We start from the raw sequence: 22,248 nt of genomic DNA, 5'->3' as shown, positions 1-22,248 counted from the left end.
TTATAACTGCTCTTTTTAATCAGCTTTTTACACTTCATATACTCAGTAAATGCAGGTAAGTTCAGGGCTTATGACTAATTTTTTTAAAAAAAATTCTAAACAAATTTTCACAGCCTTTGCCCTGCCCTTTTTTCTTCCCTTCCATCTCTGCCTACCCCCCTGCCAGCCTAAAGCATTTAAACCACTAACACTTCACTTCTTTATGGAAGAGAGAAGCATTTCTCAGTCATATATACCATAAAGTGAAATTTCGTTATGGTCAAATAGTGTAACAGCAGTGAGCTAGCTCCGTGAGATACCAGAGCAAGGGAACAGCAAAGGAAATGTTTTCTGCATCCAAAAGCATTGGGAGCTGCTGATGCCACAGACAGGCTCAAGTCTAAAAGTCAGGCCTTTTGCATCCAGCTTCTCCTTTAGATTGCTTCATAGCATTGTTTTTGCATAACTGTGCTTGTGAATTGTCAGTGCTTACCAACTTTTTGCTTCTAGAGTATCATATTTACAGCGTCCATATCAATGTGCCTCAGTGCTGATAGCGAAGTAAATACTTCAGATGGCTACAGCAGCACTAGAAGTCAGTTGCTGCCTTGTCTGGCCCCTGTCCACCCTGCCCGTTAATATATCAGGCTAAACAGATGAATGGTATATCATCCCACTTCAGCACACATCTGATGTGGGCCTTGAACTGGGAGGAAATGCACTTAAAATGCCCTTGCTTTTGGGCATTACTTCCGGACATTACAGTTCACTTCACCACACATGTAAGAGAATAGACCAGTCAACTCCCGAGCCATTTTGTATTGCATCCAGAAGTATATAGGGAGAAATCAGACTTAGAAAATAATTATTAGAAGCTCCCTTATTCCACCCATTGAGGTTACTTCTGTGTTTGGTGTCCCTGGCCCAAAATGCCTCTAAGCAGACTGTTAATGTAGTGTCTTTGCTGGAATCCCTAAAAATGTGCCTTCAAAATGTAGGGAAGGTGTTCAAGTAGACTGTGTCATATGGATAACTGTATCTATCAGTGTAATTAACCTGGACTGGAAATAACTGGGACTTTACTGTCTCCTCCTGGTCAGAGCACCTGTGTTGCCCACCTGGCTCCTTCCCCATACAAAGCTCAGCTGCTTATGCTGAGGTTGCCTCCTGTAGAAAAGCAGCACCCCACCAAACTACGGCCCACCTAGACTCTCTGCTCTCATTTTTAGGAACCGAATCTCTTCCAGACTCTTTCTGTGATGGAAACGGAGCAGTTTCCATCAAAGCTGATGACAGAGTTGCCTGATACGGGGTCAGATCTTTGGACAATATGCTGCATTTCTCAGCTGGCCATTGAGTCAGTGTCTGCTTGATCTCGCTGCTCACGGCCTTGTTCACAAGCGTGTTGCACAGATGGGCTGCAGTCCTCTGGACTCCTGTCAGGAATAAATGCACTCAGACCCAGTTTTGCCAACCAGCAAGTATTTTTCTAAACTGCTGGATTTTAAAAGCTGTCTGCTTGCAGAGGAAGAAGCACTGTATGACTTAAATAGCAGTCCACCAGAAGTGAATAGCCATTTCTGAACTGTTCACTTACATTCTCTAAGCTGAAAATTGCTTAACAAAACTAATTTGTATGTACTTAATGAGCAACAAATACATTTCCAGAGATCTGGATCAGTTCCCACTCAGGAAAGCAGGCTGAACTTGTCTAATGCTTGCAATTAATAATTCAGCCAGCTTTACTGGAAAGTCAGTTATGACTGATCTGTATTAGGAAGTTTTCAGCTACTGAAATAAAGACTCTTCATCAGGAAGAAATGCGTTGTGGAGACAGAATCTTAGGGTTGAGGTTTGGTTTCTTCTGAGCTCAAAATACTGGGTTTGCCTTTGTTCTCACTTAGGCATTTTTGGCTTCTTTCCTTCTTTGCCAAATTGGACAGAGAGATTTTAGTGCTGCCTCTCTTTTCGGTCATAATTAACCCTGAGAATGGCCTTAATGTCTATCCCGTAACRTCTATCCCCAGCGTAGCACTCCTACGGCGTGCGTGTGCTTTGTGTGAGGGGGGAAAAATGCAGGGTGACGTTGCAAATGTACTTATACTCTATGGGTGACTTATGCTCTGCTGGCTCCCACAACCACTACGTTTCCTTCTATTGTGATAGGGGAGGTCAAACTGAAGAACGGCTTCTTACATATCTGCGTTTTCTGCTTCTAATTCTTCTCGCCTGCATCAGAAGCAGGAAGAGGGAGCCTGCGACAAGCTCCTGTTTTTTCCAATACACTGGAATATTTTTTCGATGAGCCAAGCAGATGTTCCTGCTTCCACGCATTTTCATCAGGGCTCCTGTATCACTCTTGTAGACCGCAGAGCAGGCAGGAACTTTGTCGCTATGACCCTCTACCCCAGATCTTTGCTCTTGGCRGGACACAACGGTGCGCACACCGAAGCAATCGCTTGGGCTCTTGCTGCTGCTGCCCTAAAGCCGACAGAGAGGGACGGGAGGGCTGGCGGCCCTCGAGGGGCCGTAACGTCCCCTCTAAAGCAGCGAGGAGGGAGCAGAGCGGAGCAGAGCCTCGGCTCCGCGACCCCGTAGCGGCCGCCCTGCAGAGCACCCCTGGGGAACGCTTCCTGCTGGGATCCTGCGGGCCGACGCTGGCGAGGGCGCTTGCCGGAGGGAGCCGCGCAGCCGCAGCTGCCCGCAGCTACCTGCGAGGGCTGCATGGGCGCCCCGTGCGCGGCGGCGGCAGCGGCGGCGGTGGTGGCGGTGGTGGTGGCGGCAGCCAGCACAGCGAACAAAGCTGCCCTTCTTGTCTCCRCTGGCCCTGCGAGGTTTTTCCCAGTGAAGGGAAACAATCATCACTAGGGAAACCTTAACTGCTTTTTAAAGACCAGAAGAAAACACAGTCATTCTTTTAAACATGGAAAACTAAATGGCCTCTTTTTCCTTGGCTGCGAGYGCATGGCCTCCAAACAGGCTGACACAAAATGAACTCTGGGGGCAAACACGCCTGTCGCTTATTTATTTATTAAAAAAAGAGGACTCTCCTGTGCAAAGTCTGCCTTTCTCAGCTGTGGGTTTTTTGGTTTTTTTTTAAACCAGTGAGACTCTGGGAATGAGCAGCTACTTGCTAAAACCCCAGACTTGTGAACGAAGCACCCCAGAGCACTTCCGAGGGGCCGGGGTGCCAGGCTGGCACGGCGCTCCGCTCCTCTGGACGAGACCGCGGGCAGCGGCGGGTTTGTTGCTCCGGTTGCGTGGGTTTTTTGGAAGGCCGGAGCTGCCTGGCCACCCACCGGGGTGTTTCGGTTGTGCAAGAGGTGCTGGGGGCTGGTGAACGTCGGTGTGCGCCGCGAGCGGGGCTCGGCCCCACGGCAGGCTGCCCGCGAGCTGCCTTCCCTCCTGCCTCAGCTTCTTGGGGAAAGGGCTTGATTCCCAAAGCCCAAATGGGGATGCTCGGAAAAGCGGAGCTGGGAGTGACCCCAGGTTTGCCCTCACCATGGATGTGATTTCATCTCTGTGCTCTTCATTCCCTTTTTCTGAAGGAAATATATTTAGGGTCTACCTCTCAAAAGCCCTGAGCTGCAGCAACTCCCCCGAAGCCGGTGAAAGCGATGAGGAGATGGTGACTCTACGGGATGGCTCTCACCGCTGTCTCCTCTCCGTTTTCCTCCATCCCTTCTGATCCTAGGCTATTTCAAGATCTTCTGAGGTTCTTTAAAGTTGCTCTCGCTCTTCCCTGCCCCAGCTGCATAATCTTGACTCTAATGGAGTATGCTCTAGTTAATAAAAAATACTGAAGTACAAGTCCAGCTCTAGCTATTTCCAGGAACATTTGGTCCCGTAAAACCATAGGAAACTGTAATTTCAGCAAATTAAATCAGTTACCGCATATCTCTCTGGCTCAGTGTGTGGAAAGGGAAAAGCACCCCCCAGCTCCGTGCACAGGGAATAATACCAATAAAATTCCATCAAAGTCCACACTGGGAAAGGGAGGGGACAGGTAGTCTCAGAAAGGCCCGTCTCCTTAAAGCAGACATTAAAGGAAAGCCATCTGCTATAGGGAAAATGTACAGYGAACACTGAGCTCATCAGCCACTTTTTGTTTAATCTAATTAAACATAGTATATCCTCTGACCTTCTGGGTTGGCACCGAGTTCCCGTATGTTGTTCTTTCCATATGAAGCTCTATTGACAGATGGGGAAAGCCTAGAGTTTGCTTTCAGCTTCAGATAAGTAAARTTAAACATGCAGCAGATAAAATTGTTTTCCCAGCCCTCCTCTCCCACTGACCGATTACGGGTGCTTGCTGTGAGGGCTTAACTCCTCTGGCCCCCATCCCACCCCCTGCTCTAGGCACTGCGCGCCGAGATGAGCAAAAGAAAGCTAGTAAGTAGCTTTAAAAAGGCACAGGCAGAAGCAGAGTGCTGCTAAAAACTGCTTCAAAATTAATATTTACAGTTGGTTTTGACAGTTGCTCACCTTCATTTCCACGTGGCGGACTACTAGCGCAAACAGCACTGCTCCTCACTAAATGTCGCTAAATAATTTGCTACATAACAGCTAATCAGTCAGCATTGCTGGTGCTGAAATAGCTTATAAATAAAAGGTGTCAAATTGCATCAGACACCTGCATATTCCCGGGTTATATAGGTTACATGCTCTTGCAGTGTGTGTAAGAGTTCAGTCAGTCAATATGGCTTCATGATTTTTGCAGCACAGGAGATAAGCCAGAGAACGGCAGTTTGGAGCACCCGAGTGTCTGGGTGCAGTAGGCAGGCATAGACGGTGTACATCGCAGGCCTTGATCATGCAGAACATTTGAAAATGTGCTCAGCTTTCAGCAGGGCTATCTGCTTGCTTACTTCATTGCATGCAAATGAGAAGTGCAGGTAGCCCTTCACCAAAAACATCACTTTGTAATATCAACTGCAAAGCTTTTTTTCCAGTATGCTGAAAAATTGTTTGGTTTGAGTTGGTGCAGTTATTGCAGGTAACTCTTCCATGTATGTACAGCTGTGCCTGTGTTTCTGAACCTACACTTAAATAACTCCTTGAAATATAAACCAAGAGCTACAAAAGAGCCCGGAGGCGATGCCCTTACAGTCCTCTACAGGCTGGGTTAAAGAATATTTCTTTACTGTAAATAACAGTAATGCTCCTGTTGTATGTTAATAGTGCAGGGCATAGTTGGGGGCATCGGTCAACTGCTTGCAGAGCTGCTGTTTGCTACACATGGCTTGTAGAGTAAAGCTGGAGTAGCGTGAGCCTCGTGATGTGATTTTCCATAGGGACGTGCACTAGCCCAACACAGGAGTTTGCATGAATGGGATGACAAGCCATCAACTTTGAGGTGGTTCCCCTTCGTGTGGTCCTGGGCTGACACCTGAATAAATGCAGGCTTCGCTGGTCGATGCTTGCTGTAAACTTTTAGCTATCCCCAGTGGATGAGGACCCAGCTGCTGATCCATGGCTGTGAGGTTGCTGAGCTGCTGCTCGCAGTACGTGGCAGGACCGACAGCAGCTCGGGTCATAAAATCAGACGGCCGCAGAAGAGCTCAGCAAGCTCGTGAAGAGGATTATATGATGCGGCTGCAGGGTGTAGCCATGTCGCTCCTCTGTAACTGTAGATGACCAAGAAAGGAAAACAAGAGGTTGGAAAGACAGATACTCAATGGACTCATTTTGGGGGACACACACCCATATAGAAAATCTCACTTGAAGCTGTAGAGATGAGAAGAGAAGCTGCTGTATGAAGGGTCAACTGTTAAAGTAACTCCTTACTTGGGCAGAATGTTATTATCTCCAAATAAACGGGATTACAGGATCACTAGAAGCATCAGCCAGTGTTTTTCCTCCAAGATCCGGTCTCCTTATCTCTACTGAAGCAGGTCCACAGCCCCATGGAGCAGACAGATGAAGTCGTGCAGCTGCTAGTTTATTAGGGGTGTTGCCCCTAGCAAAACTCACCACGTATTGAGCACTCCCACCACAGAGCAACCAAACACTGTGTATGGACACATACACCCCCCCACCCCCAAATCAGTCCCAGCAGGCTGGTCTGCAAAACAAGCTGTCCTTGTCTGACAGTAACATGCGATGGGCCTCRGGCTGAGGGCACAGGACAACTTTCTTTTAATGAAGCAAACTTTCCCTCATAAAACTGGGACGGGACTCAAGCGTAAAATAAAAATAAGGCAGCTCCTGAAGGAATTGCAGAATGCGCTTAACGAGCTCCGCAGTATGCCTGCCAGGGTTACATCCTGCGCAAGGGCAGAGACGAGGCAAAGTCCATCTTCTCTCTCTGGGAAGTGCTCACGTGAAGATGCCCCCATGAAGCCAGGTGGCAACGGGCCATGCAGAGCAGCATTGCCAGTGACCCCCGGGGTGTCACTGGCTTGCCTCGTAGCCCATTTCCAGCAAGTCAGAAGCGGCTGGAGATGGACAAAACTGTCTCAGGCATCTCCGTAAAAAACTCTGTGCATGTGTGAAAGCGTACACAAGTATAGAAGTGCCTTGCTTGCTTGCTGAGCGATCTCAGTTCATACCTGAACTGTCCTCTGCAGCTGTGTTTTTTTCAGAATTACCCCCCCAGCCCTGCTAAGACGAACTCGCCACCCCGTGCAGGGCTGAACCGTGAGGCTGCAGTGTCTCTGCCTCTTCCCTGTTGTGTCGGCCTGGCTATCTGGCAAGCCGACATCCCAAGTGTGTGCACGAGGTTGCTGAAAATGTAGCCACTCTTCTGGGAAAATTGGCCACGTCCTTAAAACTTGAGCTGGAAATGTCTGGCCAAAGGTGTGCAAGAAACTGGGCAGCATCTGGATGAAAATGTTTCCATCCAGTGTAAAAGAATGGGAACGTAATATCTGTTCCTCTTGCAGATATGCTCAACGGCTGGCTTTCTGTCTTGTTCAGTTCAGTAGGAAGGTGTGTTTTGTCTTGTTTTGTTTTTCCTGGGGATTCAGGGGCCATTAACCTGCATTTTGAGAAAAGCAGTAGAGTTGCTGGGCACAGGGAGCTGGCCCCCTCCAGAGCTGTGGCACCACCAGGGCYGTGCCCAGAGCAGAGCTCGTCTCTTTCCCAAAAACCCCGACCGGCAGAGGGACCGGGGGGCTTGCACTGCTTTGGGGGCTACTTGGCTTCGTTTTGCTTGCACTTTGACGTACATCAAGGTTTTAGCTATAAACTCTAAGCACCGAAAACCAAGATCTTGGCTTGGGAACAGGCACTGCCTTGGCTTGCTTCCTGGGCCTGAGTGACTTACGATGCTGTGCTCGGGGGGAGGACTCCTTCTCCTTATTTTAGAAATGGTGGGTCACATTCATCTGGAGGCCAAACTGCCTCRGAGACTTTTTCTTCCCCCCTTTTTAGTGAGATCAGTCAGAACTTGATGTTACTATTTTAAAAACAAAAGGAGGGGACCCCCCTCCCCTTCTCTCCTGCTCTCTGCCAAAAGGAGAACAAAGAACAGCTAAAGTGCACAAGTTCTGGCACTCTGTTTGGAAATAAAAACATTCATCCTCATGTCAGGTAGGGAGCTGCCTTCTACATCCCCAGCCCCTGCTGCCAAAGCAAGCAGGCTGGGCTACAGAACGAACCCGCGTGGAGGAGCCTGGGCAACCGGGATGCCCTGTGTCCTCTCCTGCTCAGGCACCTCATTGCCCAGCTCCTGCCACTCTGCAAAGGTGCTGGGGAGCACTGGGACACTCTCAACCTCGGGCAGTCGTCTGGAGGACGGGCCGCCCTGGCATCTTTGTCTGTCTTCTTTCCAGCCATTTGARCGTGTCAGCGGTTCCCATCAGAGATTCATGCATGGGGAGTTCCCCTGGACCAACATCCAAAATGCAGGTCAGGGCTGCCGGCCCTTCCCCGTCTGTGCGCAAAGTATTTGGGAGAAGGGGCCGGCTCTGCAAACACGAGGAAGACATTACTTGGGCTTTGTGGAGGGCTTGCTCGCATGCCTTAGAAGTGGAGCAAAGGAGGATAATTTATATGTGTGCTTCCGGCTGAACTCAGTAGCTTCTGGTGGCCAGGACAAAAGTGACTGTTTGTCTCCTCTTCTGCAAGTAGGCATTTTCCCACTGTCACTGTTGTGTATTGTTCTCCCGGGTTGTTTGCACGCTCGCCTGCTGGTGCCGAGATAAGAAGTGCCTCTGCCTTTTATTAGCGGCATGTTCCCCAGAACAATCTAGGGAAAAACCTCTTTCAGGAAAGCGTGCGCGTTTCTGTGAGGCGTTCGCATGTCTGCTGCAGCCCTTGTTAAAAGTAATGTAAATACTTTTGTGCAATCTATCTGGCAAGAGATACAACATGTCAGAAGTGAATTGTTCTCTAGAATATAGTTACTGATCAGCCAAAGCAAGCAAATCAGACACACATGGATTGAAAATTTAATGAACAAAACAGCTGTTTTTCAGTGGGGAACAAAAATAAGTTGGTGAACATATTCGTGCTTATGTGAGTGTCTCTTTTGACCTGCTGGATCTGGAATGGAGTTTTGTGGCCTGGTAGAAATCCTAGGTTTCTTTCCCTGCTGAGTGTGCATTATAATCTAATGCAGCAGTGCGTACCCAAAAATGGGTTAATGTCCCGACTGCTCCTGCAGAAGAACATGGGGAGTGAAGGCAAGGTAATGCAGATGGCTTGGCCCTCTTCGTCAGAAGCAGCCAACTGGAACAAAGCTGTAACACCATCCACTTCAGTGAAATTACTTGTGATTTTTGAATTTGGAATCAAGGCCCAATGACTCCAGCTTGGCACAGGGCAATGGGAAAAGAGCAGATTCTGTTTGTCTTCCATCCTGCGCTGGCTCTGGTGTCTCCTCCCCTGTCCAGAACATCCATGTGCTCCCTCAAGTGACTTTATGGACAGCAAAAGCTTAATACATCACAATCACCCTCATGATTTTTTTTTTTTCCTTAGAGTAAATCATGGCGGAAGATCAAGAATATGGTGCACTGGTCCCCATTTGTGATGTCCTTCAAGAAGAAGTACCCTTGGATCCAGCTAGCAGGACATGCAGGTATGGAGCACCAAGAGTTCAAGGGGGCACCCTGACCCCCTTGCAGCTCACCCATGGGCACGAGAGCCACCACGGGGCAGAGCAGTGGAAAGTCTCTTCGTTACATTAGGCTAATGAGCTGTATTGGCCTGAGTTGCTTCTGAACTCTGAATGAGTTTCACAGATTTGAGCTTTCACATCTCCAGGGGAACACAAGGCCAGGAGAGTGACTTACCTATATGCTGGGTGGTGTAAAGTGGAGGTGCAGTGCCATGTGCTTTGAGTCCCCAGAGCTGTGGGTATTGCTGCTACTGCTGTTGGCATCTCGCTCTTCTCTCTAGCAGCAGAAAGCGGTGGTGCTCAGGGGAAATGCAAGCCCTCTTGCTGATCCACAGGGAAGTGCGCAGCACCRCTCAGCTCTGAGAAACCCCCCTCACAGGGCATGAGCATAGAGACGAGACCATGGGGTGCAGACCTGCCGTGAAGTACGTGGTGGGCATGAAGCTGATGTGTTGGGTGCTCTATAGGAGCTGCCCGTCACAGCCCCAGATGGGCATGTGTGATTTGCCAGGACTAGGCCCTGGTGGGGATTGCTAAGGTAGTTATAACCTGTGTCCTTGTTTAAGGTGTGACATTGCTGGCCATAAACCTCTGATACTGCATGTGAATCCAGCAGCAGAAGCCTGTTACACCACCCAAGTCCCAGTCAACAGGGACTGCTTTGGACACAGGTGTAATCAGCAGGTGCTTTCGTGGTGGTGGTCTGCTCTTCTTCATTTGGGAAGGCATGATATCACTCCGCATCCAAAGTGAGTGCCCGGTTGTCCCTTGTCGCCTTCAGGTAGTTTCAAGGCAGCAGCTAACGGCCGGATCCTGAAGAAGCACTGCGAGTCAGAGCAGCGCTGCCTGGACCGCCTGATGAATGATGTCCTGAAGCCCTACGTCCCTGCCTACCATGGGGACGTCGTGAAGGATGGGGAGCGATACAACCAGATGGAAGATTTGCTGGCTGAATTTGACTCCCCCTGCGTTATGGACTGCAAAATGGGGGTCAGGTTAGTGTCTTTTGGGGCAGTGTTTGATTTTAAGATCTGATACTCAAAGCAGACGTATTTCCCAGGTAAGACTCTCTGAAGCGTACTAGTGCCAGGCTCTCCTGAGCATTGCAGATGCCTTCAAGAAAAATCTAACCTGAAGGTGTGAGAAGAGGGACATGAGGAAGCCTGGGCTTGGGAAGGACATGCCAGCATCTTTCCTTCTCCGCTTGCTGACTTTCCATGTGCTGGGAAAGTGATGTGCTGTCAGCGGAGGGGACCGCTCCATGTTCCGGTTCGGGTCCTCCAGCATGGCACAGCAGCTTTTAAGAAGGCAGAARCCTGCCTGCTTCTCCCAAGCTCAGGAGGACACTAGTCAAAACACAGGAAGCTGTGGGGTCCCAAGCAGCCCAGGCGAGGGAACCCCCTGCCGGGCCAGCTCTGAGCTCAGAGGTGGTGGAGACACTTGTGCATCTGGAAAAGCTGGTGGTTTCTGTGGGAGAGCAGCAGTGGCCCTCCCAGCGCATGCGCACAGGGCCCAAGGGTGATGGAGGCCCTCGGGTGCCACTGGCATGCAGGGACAGGGACAGGGACAGCCCCTCACACAGCGACTGCTCCAGATGCCACCACAGGGGACGCAGGTCCCTTCCTGCACAGGTAGCGTGGAGCCATGCCTGCAGGAACTGGGGATGGCAGGCAGCGCCCGCCCAAACCAGAGTCCTGGGCAGAGTGTCTTCGTTTCYCAGGGCTTGGGCAGGTAGGACCACAGGGCTTTAGCTGTGGTAGTTCAAGTCGTTACCAGTGTGGTTGCTGCCACTGGGCGGAAGTTACCGTGTGGCAGTGAATGAACCATCGCAGCTCACAGCCCAGTGCACCAGCGATGGTGAAGCAAAGCAGCACAGGCAGGTCCAGCAGAGCCCTCAGAGAGGGCGTCRGGTCTGAACCTGTCTCCTCACTGATACCATCTGACAAAACATCAAACCCATCCTCTTAGCCAGCTGCTCCCTGCCAGGAGGATGCAGGTTTGTTTCTTCCCTCCCGACCTGGCTTTGGGATGGGGCAGCCTCGCCCAGTCACCCCCAAATGAAGCTTTGCCGGACTTGGGTCCTGGTGATGGTTAAAACCTGGAGCAAGGGAGAGGGAAGGAAACAAGCCACAGGCAAAGGCTGTCTCTTCTTGTCAGGAGGAAATCGAGCTTTCTGAGTGACGTGGACAGCACTTCTGAGCACGCTCTTGTTTTATTCTGTCTGCCCCAAAATCACAGATTCGATTAGCTCAGCTCCAGCCCTTCATCACTTTTATCTGCATTGTTTCTAAAAGGGGATGGTGCCCTGGGGCTGTCTGCTCTGTGATCATATGCCTTCTCCTAGAAAAGACACCTGTTTGCCTTGTGAGTCTGTGGGAAATACATAAACCCCATCCCGCGTAGTCTGCCTTCCCTTGCATGTTACGTGATTTGTGGAGGTAAACTGCACGTTCAGAGCTGGGACCTGGGCACAGGCAGCCTGGGAGGAGGGCACAGCTCYCCTGCAGAGCTGGGCATGGCTAACGGGAAGCGAAGAGCGGTTTGGATTTTGGGGGAAGGAGGTGGCAGATAGGGTCGTTTGTACCTCATTCTGCTGGGACATCGCTCCTGCCTCGCCAGGTTGTTTGGAGAGGACCTGGGCACCTGCAGGGCTGAGCTGGGGCAGGTTTGGAAGCTGCAAAAATTCTTACTTAGTGGATGATGATTGCTGCAGGAGGTGTCATTTAGTGGATGATGATTTTCTGCACTCCAGAGTGAAGCACTTCRCTGTGTCCTGGCACACAGTGGTGCTCTGAAGGAAGCACAGAACTGAGGTTCGAGGTCTCTGTAACTGTAAAAGCGCCGTGGTCCCTGCGCGACTACGCTCTGCGCTGGCCACCCATCCCCTCCCAGTCCCCTCTGTGGGTCTACCAGAGGCGGCTGCGCACCGCTCCGAGCTTTTGGGGCCGACCCACAGAGCCACTCCACGGGGAGGGGGCACGATCCCTTCAGGTTTTGGGTTTGCAGGCTGCTCCAAGTTCCAGAAATATTTCTCTAGAGAAGCTCATTTCTGGGTCAGGAAACTGAGTAAGTAGCTCCTGTCGCTTGCATGGGAAGAGGAAAGCTGTCACTGTGACCAAGCTCTCCGGCGGGAGGATCAGCAAGCGGGGCAGGACGGGACGCCCCGTGGGGGCAGGCAGTTCTCTGCAGGGGGGTGGCYGGCAGCGGCTCTCCGGGAAGGTCCTTGGAGGAGGCTCTTCCTTGGCTGATTTTGTTCAGCTCARCGGGCAGGCGCTGCATCCCTGTGTCTGATCCGTCCGTTTCAGGCAGCTTCTCCCTTCCAGGTAGTCCAGTTAAACCAGACCCGTAATGGGCAAAATAAGCAGCAGCAAAGCAGCTCTCTGTGCAAAGAGGCTGCTTAGCAGCCCGTGCACGGCGGTGCTGGCGGCCAAGCGTGGCAGGGAGCAGGAAAGCGCCCCTAAGTCACAGGAGCAGCTTTAGCCAGTCCGCGGAGGGAACGATGGACGCTGCTGGTGGCCGAGGGTTGGCGACTTCTCTCTCGCCTTGAATCCAGCTGGTTTCCATAGCACACGGTCAGCCATCTGGGTGGGCGCGTTTTGAAAGCTTCGTTTAGTTTGTGAGAATAAGTCGTTGTTCAGGTCTGCTGAGCGTCGAAAGACGTCAAAGAGCAGCCTGGAGCGGCCTGCCTCCACCTCGCTGTGGGGAAGCTGAGCCGGTCGCTGGCCCATGTGGACATAAGCCGTCCCGGCGCGACGCTGCTCCAGCCTGTTTTACTTTAAAGGCCACGGCAGAGGTGGGCTGGGCGGGCAGCTGCCCTTGCCCCGGCCCCGGGGTTTCCTCCCCTCCCAGGCAGGCGGCGGGGACCACGGGGCACCCTCTGCTCTCTCTGGCCCAGGCAGGCCAGGCCACCCTGCAGACCTTTTCCTTGCCCTTTGCAGGACCTACTTGGAGGAGGAGCTGATAAAGGCCAGGAAGAAGCCGAGCCTGCGGAAGGACATGTACCAGAAGATGATCGAGGTGGACCCCGAGGCCCCGACCGAGGAGGAGAACGTGCTGCGGGCGGTGACCAAGCCCCGATACATGCAGTGGAGGGAGACCATTAGCTCCACGGCCACGCTGGGGTTCAGGATCGAGGGGATAAAGGTGAGGCCACTCGGCGCCTGTGGCGGGGAACGCTTTGCAACCAGCTCGGTAACACACTCACACACGCACGGAGCAGGCTCGTAGCGAAACCGGTGACACATCGGGACGTCCCTCTGGCTTCTGGGAAGGAGCCCAGCAAAACTGCTGCTTCTGCCCAAAATGAGTCAAGCGTGCTGGCTGGTTTTTCAGCCTGGAGTTTTGTGTCTCGGCAGGCTGGAAGGTGGCGAACGGGAACTGAGCCCTTGTCACACCGCTGCAGGGAGACCAAAGAGTCTCAGTTCAGCTCCTGCGACATGACCGTCTCTTTGTAAAATCTAGCCATAACTTGTTTCTGCAAACGCTCCCTTTCCCCTTTCTCCATCCAGTCTCCAGACAGATACAGCTACGCCTGCACCACGTCACAGCATTTATGTGCGCGGTGCAAGCTGGCCCGYGAAACGGCTCGTTCAAGCTCCCCTCACCTCCCGCCTGCATTTCGCTGCCTGCCCGACTCCCGGCAGCGTTGCAGCCCCGCCAGCCCTCGCTCCGGGGAGCCAGGGCGGCAGGGTGGCTGCCAGTCCCTGCCGTCGGACCCAGGYGCCCAGCCTGGGTGTGGGCATCAGCCGGCTGAGCTGAGGGCATCAGCGAAACTGCAGCCCCACTGGGCACGGGAGGACGGTCTTAGCCATAATCTTGTTAGATCAGCCCCTCGGTTGAGTCCCCTGACTGCGAAATGCAAAGTGCCCTGCTCCAACTCGAGGGCTCAAACGAGTTGTTTGCTTTCAATGCTGTTGTGCCAATGGGCTGAGCCATTAATTCAAATCCCAGCTTGAATGTGTGTTAACCTGTGCCAGCCCCTGACTGGAGCTGTGAGTTTAGCCATAGAAGGTGACTAGGCTGTATTTAGATCCCTGTTGAGAAAAATTCAGCAACTTAGTCCTACGAAGTGGAGCTCATAAACTCCCTAYGAAGTTTAAGCTCTCGCTTAAGCACAAGCAGCTGCATTTTCTGCAAGTACCTAGCTGTGTTTTTAACCTGCAGACTTAGCTTGCATTATCTGCCCTTGAGCTATTTCTCTCAATTTTGTCTGAGCGCTCCCACTCTACAAGTAGCGCTGCAGCAGCTGTGCCCAAGCTGGCCATGCTTTTGCTCAAAGCTGCAGTTATCTCCCAGATTTCTGGAGATAACTGCAGGATCCTTTGGATGTCAGTTAGATGAGGAAGCCCATGGAATTTTTCTCCTGGCRAGCTGGCGGAGAACGGGCTGCAAATTTTGTGGTGAGAGGTATCTGAGCTGATGCTCAAATGGAGATAGCTTTTGTAAGCGGAGAGCACGTGTTAGCTACTGAAAGCTTGCACGACCTTAAGCAATGGCATATGCCCATTGATGGCTTGCGCTAAGGGCTGYAGCGTGCGGGCATGGAGCTCGCGTAGCAGCCGAAGGAGCTTGTTCAAGCTGTGGCTGCATTCCTGGAGGTGACTCAGGCTCCGGCCGCTGCCGTGGGAGTGGAGCCGGGCAGCCCTGGGCAACCCCAGGCAGTGCCTCGGGGCCGCTGCCGGCCACCGAGCAGCTYCAACCTGCGAGGAAATTGCCAGGGCACAGGGAAAAAGTTGCTCTTAGTGGAAATGAAGGCTTGGTTTCCAAATTTATGTTGGTTTGAGGAGTCCTTCTCTTGGTCACAGATCTTTTTTCTCCTCTGTGAGTCAGCCGGGATTTTCCCAGAATACCCATTTGTGTGTCTGCGGCCTTAAAGTCCTGCAGCACTCCTGACTTTGTTTTTCACCTGAGATCTTGGTGTCAAAATGATAGACATGAACCAAATGAAGCCACCCCCCAAACAAGCCTGTACAGCAGATTTTGCAGATTTTCTGGTAGCATTCCCCGTGACATGACCAGGCAAATAGCTCGCAAATGCAGGTGTTAGTCCACGGGTCTGAAATGCAGCCAGCAGGAGCGGGTCGCTCAGAGCTGCACGTGAAGGCGCTGGTGGGAAGGGGCACCTCTCTCCTGCAGCRGGAAACCCAGCGGAGCCGGTTGCACGTGGGGAAGAGGGCGCCTTCCTCTCTGGGCTGCCTCGCGGCCAGTGGCTCGTATTGCATTTACATCCACCCGAGCCGCTCGCAGAAAGCCACCAAACCCGAGGAGAAGCCCTCGCTGGGGTTTTCGGACACGCAGCAATGCAACGCACCCCTGCACGCCCCTCATGGCTGTCGTTTACGGCTCCCTAGAAGCAGTTTTCAGTGGTGGCTGTGGTGCTCGCCTGCTCCAGTGGCTTGTCCCCGTCCCCCCGCCAGCCCCGAGCATCGCCCGCTCCCACCGGCAGCACCCCCTGTGCGGTGGCCCACCGTGAGCGTGCCACGAGCCCTTCCCGCTCAGGACAACCCTTTGCCTAGTTCCCAGCGCTGTTGTTTTGCTCGTGCTTATTAAAAAACTCAGGCTATATAAAAAACGAGTGGGCCAGCTGGGACCGAAACTCACGTACACTGTTTCTGCTCCCTGCTTGCTTGCTATAATCAAGAGTATCTGTCTATTTATAGTCCAACATGATATATCCTCCAGCAGTGTTTCTCAGCCTATGGTCTGGGGACGTTTAGTGGGCCTTACGGCAAAAGCAGGTCACAAGTGAAACACTGAAAATGAAAAATGTAAAGAAACAACGTCATATTCCCACACAGGCCAGCAAACACTGTGGAGGGAAGTAAAAGCAATAGCCGAGCATTCAGCGTTGCACCTCATTTTTAGCCGATCATAGGTGAAAGCCACTGTGAACCACCGTGTGATGTGGGTCGTGGATGTTTTCAAAGAGGTGAGGCAGCCCTTTAATTGGTGTTGAGAAGTGCTGGCCTCCAGGATTAATCCTCCTGCTGCTGCTAGGAGCTAACTAATTTGATCAAGGCTCTAATTGCTGCGATTCTCCTTAAATCCCTTGGCTTCTGGATTATTTTCCCCTAATCTAAAGCATTAACAGTTTGCACTGGTTCCTGGCTGGTTTTCTTCCTGCTTAGAAGAAGGGCTGTCGAGCAGGTCGTGCTGAGCTGTGTCACTGCATTTGACCTGTTCCTGGGGTCACGTCCCTGCATTAGGGAAAGAGGTTTTCAGCATCTCGAGCCTGCTGTGGAGCTCTCAGAAGAAATTTCAGGAAAATTTTATTTAATTACAAGTGCCCCTGTGTTTTCTTCCCTACTGAGGATACTTCCCTGTGAGAAACGGGAGGGAACCCACCTTGCCTGTCAGTGGTGGCCTGAGGCCGTTGCTCTGCAGGCTACCAGCCGGGCTGATGCAGAAGCACTTGTGCATGTTCCCACGCAAGCAGTGGGGAGCTGCGCGCATGCCCGAAGGGCAGGATTCRGCCCTGGGTGTGTGAGCTGGAAAGGGGGCGCAAGACGAGGGAGAGGCAGCAGCCCTGGGGACAGCGTGGGCCCGTAAGCTGAGTTGGCAGCTGCAGGACTGGGAACGAGGATGTAGACCCTTTCCCTTGCCCTACTCAGCTCCTAGTTCGTTTGGCGACCTTGAMTATCTGGTTTTACCTCTTTAAAATAGAAATCTTCCTCTGCAAAAAGGAGATCGTGACACTTACCTAACTTTTTGGAGCACCSTGAAAATGTTAGAAACAGTAGCTATTAACAAAATCACCGTGGTCAAAGTCCCGTCGGGACGTGGCTACCTGGCCGGCAGCGCCGCGGCTCTGGAAACGAAACCGGTCGACCTGAGCTCTGCTCGGGCGACGCCGGGGCAAAGCGGGATTGCCAGTGCTGCGGTGGGGCGGAGGCCGGCAAAGGCCGCTTGCGATAGCCCTTATCAGCCCCCCTCACATTTCGGCTTTGTCGAGCGCAGCCCCCTTGGGGCCGGAGCACCTGTAAATGTCGTGGCTATTGACCCAGAGCAGCGGCATCCGGCAGGCCAGGGCACCGCGAGCAGGGAGTCGTTACGGGAGCAGCGTTACGGAGAGTCGCTTTGGCTTTCCTGAAGCCGAGGATTGCCTTATCTGAAAAGCCATCTGTGGTTTTCATTTATTTTTAGGAGCACTTAGAAGTCCATCTCCCTTCTCGGATGCTTTGTGGGAAGCGGTGCTCCGTACATGCGAAATTAGTGCTGTGGCACCTCTCCAAACTGATATCTATCGTCCCCCCGGGAGAGGGTGGGCCGGTTTCCGCACCGCGGCATCAGGCCTCGCGCGTCAGACGCGCAGCAGCGCGGCGCGCTTCCCCTGCGCGCCGCATGCACACCGCCGCGCTGCAGCAAGCTGCTCTCGAAGCCTCTCCGCGCGACCACTGCAGCCACGCGGCCGGCGCAGAGGGAAGCAAACCCATGAGCACGTACACGGGTGTTTTATAATAGCCGCTGTGTGCGGGAAGCGAGCGCTGCCTGCCCGACCTGCAAAGGGAGTCGGGACGGTGAAACGCGTTGCTCCGAATCTCAGAGCCCCGGCGGTGCTGCGGCGATGGAGAGCGACCTGGGGACCTGCTCCGAGGGCCAGGTGGGCTGGGAGGAGGCGCTAGTCCCCCCGGAGCCTGGGCCGCCCGCTGTCCCCACCACCACGCCGAGCCTGGGAAGAGGCGGGGGGGAATGCGAGGCCGCACGCGGCACGGAGGGTTTATTATCCGTGGGCTATAAAATGACTTTTTATCGCCCACCATGACGACCCTTTGGCTGCCAACAAGGCTGGTTTGCATCCTGCTCCGGGACACCCCAAACCGGGGGCCGTTTTCTCTGGCTCAGCCCCCGCTCATGCCGCTTCCCTCTTTTCCAGAAAGAGGACGGCACCGTGAACCGGGATTTCAAGAAGACGCGGACAAAGGAACAAGTCACCGAGGCCTTCAGAGAGTTCACTAAGGGGAACCGTAACATTCTGGTGAGCCGGGGCGGTGGCGGGAGGAGGCTGCGGGCGCTGCCGGGCGCGAGGGGAGGTTCCTCCCCGCGGGGCTGCCTTGCCTCTCGCCAGCCCTCGGCCCCGCGGGGCCCCCGCCCCGGGAGACTCTCTTCTGCAATAGCGCGAAAAGTGGCGAAGAGAAACCACATCCTGGTGCGGGGGCGGGCTGAGGGTTTCCTCCCGGGCTCGCCCGCGGGGTCGGCAGCGGCCCCCTCCCCGGGGGCCCCGCGCGCGGCCGCCCGCCCTGCAGAAGGGAGGCAGGAGCGCTTCCTCGCTGCGCCACAGGCTCCCGCCATCTGCATCTCCCCAGTTGCGCCGCTCTCCATTGCCAGGGGAATAAGAGATTTAGCAGTAAAAAATTTACACCGACTGTGTCAAATATCCTATTTGACAAACCAGTCCCATTTTAAGTCTCAATGTATAAAGGCCTCAAATGAAAGGTGGCAGCTGGAATGGCCCTGGCACTGCCGCCTCCAAAGGTTTGCTGTGACAAGAGCTGCCCAGGGACAACCCTGGGGGCTGTGGATGATGCTGCTGGGCTGCGTTTTATCCACCAAGAGCTTAGCACGCTCTCACGCCATCATGGCCTTGGTCTAGCTAGGGTCCTTCCATCAAATTATTGCATACAGTGACCCCCAAGTAGCCCCACACAGTCCAGGTGGAAACAATTTAATCACGCTGCCCAGACAGCTGCCGTGCCTGTCCCTGTGTTTCGCCCTTCTGCCCAGACCTGAGAATTGAATGACCAAAGGGCCCAGGAAGACCCTGGTGGTGCCTCCTGGCTGTTCCCAGCGATGCCCTCACAGGCGCCTTTGCCTTGGCCTGCATATGGGCAAGTCTGGATAGACTTAAAGCCCCAGGAGCTCGCGGGATGCCGTGGAGGCCAGAAGGAGGAGTGGGTCCCTGAAGAGACAGGAYACGCTCCTGGAGGGAGGCCCGTCGGAGGCCACTGGGGCTGGGAGGCCGCCTGTGGCGCAGGGCCTGCCGGGGTGGCCAGGGAATGCTCGCCCTCAGCGTCTCTCCATGCGAATGCGCTATCGGAGACAGGATACGGGAATAGAGGATTTTTTTGTTTGCTCTGTACAGCGCGTTTTTTGTGTAGGCTTCCCACAGCACTGACAGCTTGTTTTTCTTTGCAATTCCAGAACAGTTACCTTAACCGGTTGAAGGGTATCCGTGCTACCCTGGAGACATCCCCATTCTTTAAGTGCCATGAGGTAATACTTACATTTCCTTCCTGCGGTGGAGTTTAGATAGATCTGTCTGTAAATGCAAATGGCTTAATCTCAGTTTATCCAAGGACAGAGGAGGAGTTGAAGTCAGCGGTCATAAATTTCTACAACTTGAATTTATTCTTATATATGTAGTTTCATAACCCTGTTTATCTAATATTTGCATGGAAGTATGGCTGATGACTGATGTAATGTTTGTGCATCTGACACAGGCTCAAATCTAATGAAAACCAGTGTTCATATGGATGGAAAGCGATATAGGAGTTATGCAGGCTGTTTATGGTTGTAGATGATTGGTAAAAATGCTCATTGTAAAAGTATAAGGCTCTTCTTGAGAGAAATTCCTGTCTGAATGCAAATGTCAGGTATCATATGGCTGCCAGTTGCTCAGTGCATTCAGACAAGGCTTCAGTTTAGCTATAAACTGCCGATCATCCTCAAACTGCCCTCACAGAGCTTGCTGGGGCAAAACAGGCAAGACTCTTCCTTTGGAACAACTTTCCTTCAGAAATTCGTGTCCATGAAATCAACATTTTCTACAGTGAAATTTCAGTTCTAATTGGAAAATTAAGAGGAAGTACACCCTTTCTGGCCATTTCAACAGGAATTGGGATACTCCATTATTTAATTAATAACTTTGTTGATTTAGCATTGACTCAGAGTATTTGATATTGCATCTACTTAACCAAATATGAGACTGCATTTCCTTGGCACATGTTGTCCTATGGGAAGAAGAGCCTCGTAGGAACCCCTGACTCAAAGGGAGAGGGAGGCACAGCTTTAGCTCCCCAGAGGCATCGCTCTCCCTCTGACGGAGCCGTGGGAGCCGCCTTGGGACCTGCATGACCGTAAACCAACTGGGACCTGCATGACCGTAAACCAACTGGAAGATGCACGTAAATGTTGAAACCAAGTGTTTCAGGTCAGTTCAACAATGGAAACAAAATGCCCTGAAATGAAGTGGCAGTGTTTCATTTGAAAACACAGAAACAAAACACCTTTTCAAATTGTGTTTGAAAGGAATTTCCACTTCTTAAAAAAATAAAAAGAAGAAACTTCARCTTTTTGTCCCACTTCAAGATGAAACGTAGCAGAAGTTGTGTCAAGTGCTGCGTGTCCCTCGTTGCCTCGGAGCAGTGCCCGCACTCGTCCGGGGCTCCTCCAAGGCACTGCAGGAAAATTCACCTACCAAAGACAGAAGAGTGAAGAACAACAGCAGAAGTCTCTTCCTTAAAGTTAAAATGGTCTATCCTGGCCAAGAGGGAACTATTATAGCTTATATGGAGAAGAACTGAAAATAAACATTTCTGGGGAGTAATATAAATCTCTGGACTTTGGACATTCTCCCAATGCATTAGAGGAGAAAGTCCTCAAAAATGTAAATTCATAAGAACATATCCACTTCTGGTGAAGTCAGAGACAATGATGTGCTTCACCTTTCCACAGTAGTAGTAGCGCTAGACACCGAGGTAAGAAGAAATGAAGAGTGGAAACAGCTCCCAAGCTTTTCTGAGCTTTCCTTGGCCAGTTTGGTGAGGACTCTCCACAAAGAGAGCCAGGCAGGACACAGTGATACAGTGCAAGGAAGGAAAGCTCAGYCCCGTTTTGCCTTTCAGACCCAAACACAAGCACCCGTTGGCTTCCCAGAGGCTTGCACAGGCCAATATCTGCTGCAGGATTTTCCCAGAAGCCAAACAGAGTATGAAAGAGCTCTTCAAAGCAGATGCAGCAGAGTAATTCACAGAAAAGAAAACTCATGTGTATGTGCCTCTGTAGCACGTGTCCCCAGTGCTCAGTAAAAGCCAGGGGGTATATTCCAGGTGGCATGGGAGTGCAAATGAATGGCGTTTCAGGCAGGAGACTAAACTTCGCATGTAACTTGCTTACTGCATAACCACTTCCTGAGGTGATGCCTGCAAGATTGCTGAGCACAGATAGCACTAATCATTCATAAAGAATCGAGCTGTGGAATAATCTTAATCTGAAGGTGAAGACAATTCATCTCTTTCCCTCCCCAAGGACCTCAACTTAGTCTCTGAAATTACATCTCAATCTTTCATGCTCATATTTTTGTGATCCTTTTCTTATGCCAAAAGCTGGGATTTGTACGAGTAAATGAGGTGGTTTAAATGCCTGATTTACATGTGCAAACACAGCTGGCAAGCACAAATCTTAGTTTTGCTCATGCAAAATCTTGGCATCGCCTATTGCAAATGCAGCCTTAGATAAGGTGTTTGAAAAACCCGAGGCTGGCTGAGAAGGGCATAGATGCATTTAATGAAAAGCAGAAGCACGACTAACTGGTCCCCTCTCTCTGCAGGTAATTGGGAGCTCCCTCCTTTTCATTCATGACAAAAAGGAACAGGCCAAAGTCTGGATGATTGATTTTGGGAAAACCACGCCACTGCCAGAGGGACAAGTTCTCCAGCACAATGTGCCCTGGGTAGAGGGGAACAGAGAGGACGGCTACCTCTGGGGGCTCGACAACCTCATTCAGATCCTAACGGAGTTGTCCCAGAGCGAAGACTTGCATTAAAACCGGGCGTCCAACTCTGCCACTACCCCGAATCCTGCCCCCCAACTGACTCTTCTGAACTGCACTACAAGACACTTTCCAAACCTTGCCCTTCCGATTTTAAAGCTATACTCTCCCTATTTAAGGTGTTTTTGTTGTGTTTTTTTTAGGGTTTTTCTTTTTTTTCTTTTTTGTAAATACATAGCTAACCTGCCAGAACAAAAGCTGAACTTGAAACCTCGGCGTCACAGATTTGGTGAAAGCGTGCGGCGGTGCCAGCCRCGAGCGGCGTGGGAGGGTTTGGTTAGGCAAGCGCGTGCTTTTCCTATCACGTTGCTGTCTCTCGTGCGGCCAGACTTTAGGAGGGCCGCCCTGCCGCCGCGGCCTCGGCGGCTGCCCCGGGGCGCTCCTGCAATGGTTCGTCTGGAGAGCCCCTGGGTGGCCAGGGCCAGCGGCAGCCAAGGCA

At 52.1% G+C, this 22,248-nt stretch overlaps 1 protein-coding gene across 1 annotated transcript in view; it reads left to right on the top strand.

The window, feature by feature from the left end:
* Positions 1-21,924, top strand: part of ITPKB (inositol-trisphosphate 3-kinase B) — a 62,738-nt gene extending 40,814 nt beyond the window's left edge. The window contains exons 4-9 of the mRNA XM_026060447.1: positions 8,905-9,004; positions 9,825-10,038; positions 12,982-13,186; positions 17,916-18,017; positions 19,181-19,252; positions 21,588-21,924. Of these exons, the coding sequence (XP_025916232.1) occupies positions 8,905-9,004; positions 9,825-10,038; positions 12,982-13,186; positions 17,916-18,017; positions 19,181-19,252; positions 21,588-21,803 (909 nt within the window). The 3' untranslated portion in view covers positions 21,804-21,924. The remainder of the gene's footprint in view (positions 1-8,904; positions 9,005-9,824; positions 10,039-12,981; positions 13,187-17,915; positions 18,018-19,180; positions 19,253-21,587) is intronic.
* Positions 21,925-22,248: the final 324 nt, after the last annotated feature.

The sequence above is a fragment of the Apteryx rowi genome, unplaced genomic scaffold, assembly GCF_003343035.1.
Source record: "Apteryx rowi isolate R43461 unplaced genomic scaffold, aptRow1 scaffold_169, whole genome shotgun sequence".
In the NCBI taxonomy this organism is placed as follows: domain Eukaryota; kingdom Metazoa; phylum Chordata; class Aves; order Apterygiformes; family Apterygidae; genus Apteryx; species Apteryx rowi.
Note: the sequence above shows the minus strand (reverse complement) of the source record. Positions and strands in the feature narration are given on the sequence as shown.